Raw genomic sequence first — 1,673 nt, 5'->3', positions numbered from 1 at the left:
GATGATTGCCTTTTTCCTACACATCAGCGGTTTACAGCAAAAAAATACATTTTAAAGATACACTGATGCTGATGAAAGGTGCTGAAGTCGTGGTGTAGGGATGTGACATCTCTGCCTTTGTCTGTCCTTCTGTCAATTAACTTCCGGATATACAGCATAGATTTTCTTCAGTTGCTCATTTCAGACCCCTCCCCTGATTTAATTGTGCTGTATCTCTGTTCGGTGCTACAATTTATACATATGAAGAAGGCACTTTGGGACCATTTACCTTGCAACAGTTCAGGAGTTCAGCCGTGGGGGAAAAGTTTATCTTCCTACCAAAACACTCAAGTGCCCACTTGATGGAATGTGCATGCAAAAGGTGCACATGCACGCACATGACCGACGCACATTTGTAGGCCAGAACACGTGTGCACTCCTGGCACGGCATCAAGAGTCTGCTTGCTGGGCCTGTCAGGTATGTACCTATCACATCCCCCAGTTGTGCTATTTGACCATGCATTCAAGCAGCTGCTTTTTGCATGCATGAACACATTTACATTTTGATCATCTCACATGGGGGGGGGGCGGAGGGGTTAAGCCCCTGGAACAGCTCAGCTGTAGCTGGCAGTGGGGAATGGGCCAGGAACGGGGTGAGCCATTCCGCCAGGCCAGATTCATCCCACAGCCCAGTGTAGCTTTTATACATTTTCCTGTATAAAAGGAAATGTCGACATATTGTTTTAAGTTTCTAGCACAAGAAATTGTTTCGTGCCTTTCATTTTTGTATCCTTTTCCCATTTTAGTCCTTACAGCTTAGCGGGGTACCTCACGGCTTAAGATACGTTGCCGGATTTGATATACTCTGTCCGAACCCACTGGCTCAGCCCCGCTAAGTTTCCAATTTACAAGCTATGACTTTGTCTCTGTGACTGTACAAGCTGCCATCAGCTGAGACCTGAAAGGGAAGTAGCAGAGCCCTGCAGGATGCGACCAGGGAATCTCCTCTCTCCCCTTTACCAGAAGCTGCCTTTGGTCACCTTAAGGGACACTTTGGGAAGCTACAATTTTCACTGCTCTTTTTCCACGTGGTGGGGAACTTCTTTGCAGGTTAACTGTATGATTGCTGGCCAGAGTTTGAGCTGGATGAAGAAAGAAGTGTTTGAAGTGAAACTTGAGCTCGTCACTGGTCTGGACCACACAGAGGGCTGGCTGGACAGTGCATTTGTATTCATCGTGGACACTGCTCTGAGCACTAGCCGGGTACTTTGTGCCATTAAAAAGTAAGTATCTCCAGCAGCGCAGCACACACTTATTTAGCTTGGATGGGTCTTCTGGAGGTTACCTGGTTCAAACTGCACCCCCACCAGCCCCATTTTGAAGTTATGTCCCAGTGGGCCTGAGGGAGGACATTAACACCTGCCATCAGGGTTGCTCCTCGGACACATCGCATCCCCAAAGCGAAATTCAGCCTCCTGCTTCTCGCTGCTCCGTCTCTGGCATTATCCTCTTCTGCTCTGCCCAGCGCCTTTTGAAATACCGAAAAAAAACCCCAGTGGAAGGAATTGCTGTTTTGGGGGTTTCTCACTGTAGGGGGCGGGGGGGTGCAGCGAGGCGAGGAAATCTCCAGACACTTTGGTGTGAAAAGGGGAAGAAATCTCCGCGAGGCGCCCGGCCGCACGCCACCCCGCCAC

The 1,673-nt window shown here is 49.2% G+C and overlaps 1 protein-coding gene across 1 annotated transcript in view; it reads left to right on the top strand.

Moving 5' to 3' along the window:
• The first annotated feature begins 367 nt into the window (after nt 1-367).
• KCNK1 (potassium channel, subfamily K, member 1) overlaps nt 368-1,673 on the top strand; it is a 34,416-nt gene continuing 33,110 nt past the window's right edge. Inside the window, exons 1-3 of the mRNA XM_009329226.1 lie at nt 368-457; nt 1,090-1,168; nt 1,409-1,425. Of these exons, the coding sequence (XP_009327501.1) occupies nt 368-457; nt 1,090-1,168; nt 1,409-1,425 (186 nt within the window). The remainder of the gene's footprint in view (nt 458-1,089; nt 1,169-1,408; nt 1,426-1,673) is intronic.

Source organism: Pygoscelis adeliae, unplaced genomic scaffold (genome assembly GCF_000699105.1).
Source record: "Pygoscelis adeliae isolate BGI_AS28 unplaced genomic scaffold, ASM69910v1 Scaffold77, whole genome shotgun sequence".
Taxonomy (NCBI): domain Eukaryota; kingdom Metazoa; phylum Chordata; class Aves; order Sphenisciformes; family Spheniscidae; genus Pygoscelis; species Pygoscelis adeliae.
The sequence above is the reverse complement of the archived record's forward strand: the minus strand, read 5'-3'. Positions and strand labels throughout refer to the sequence as shown.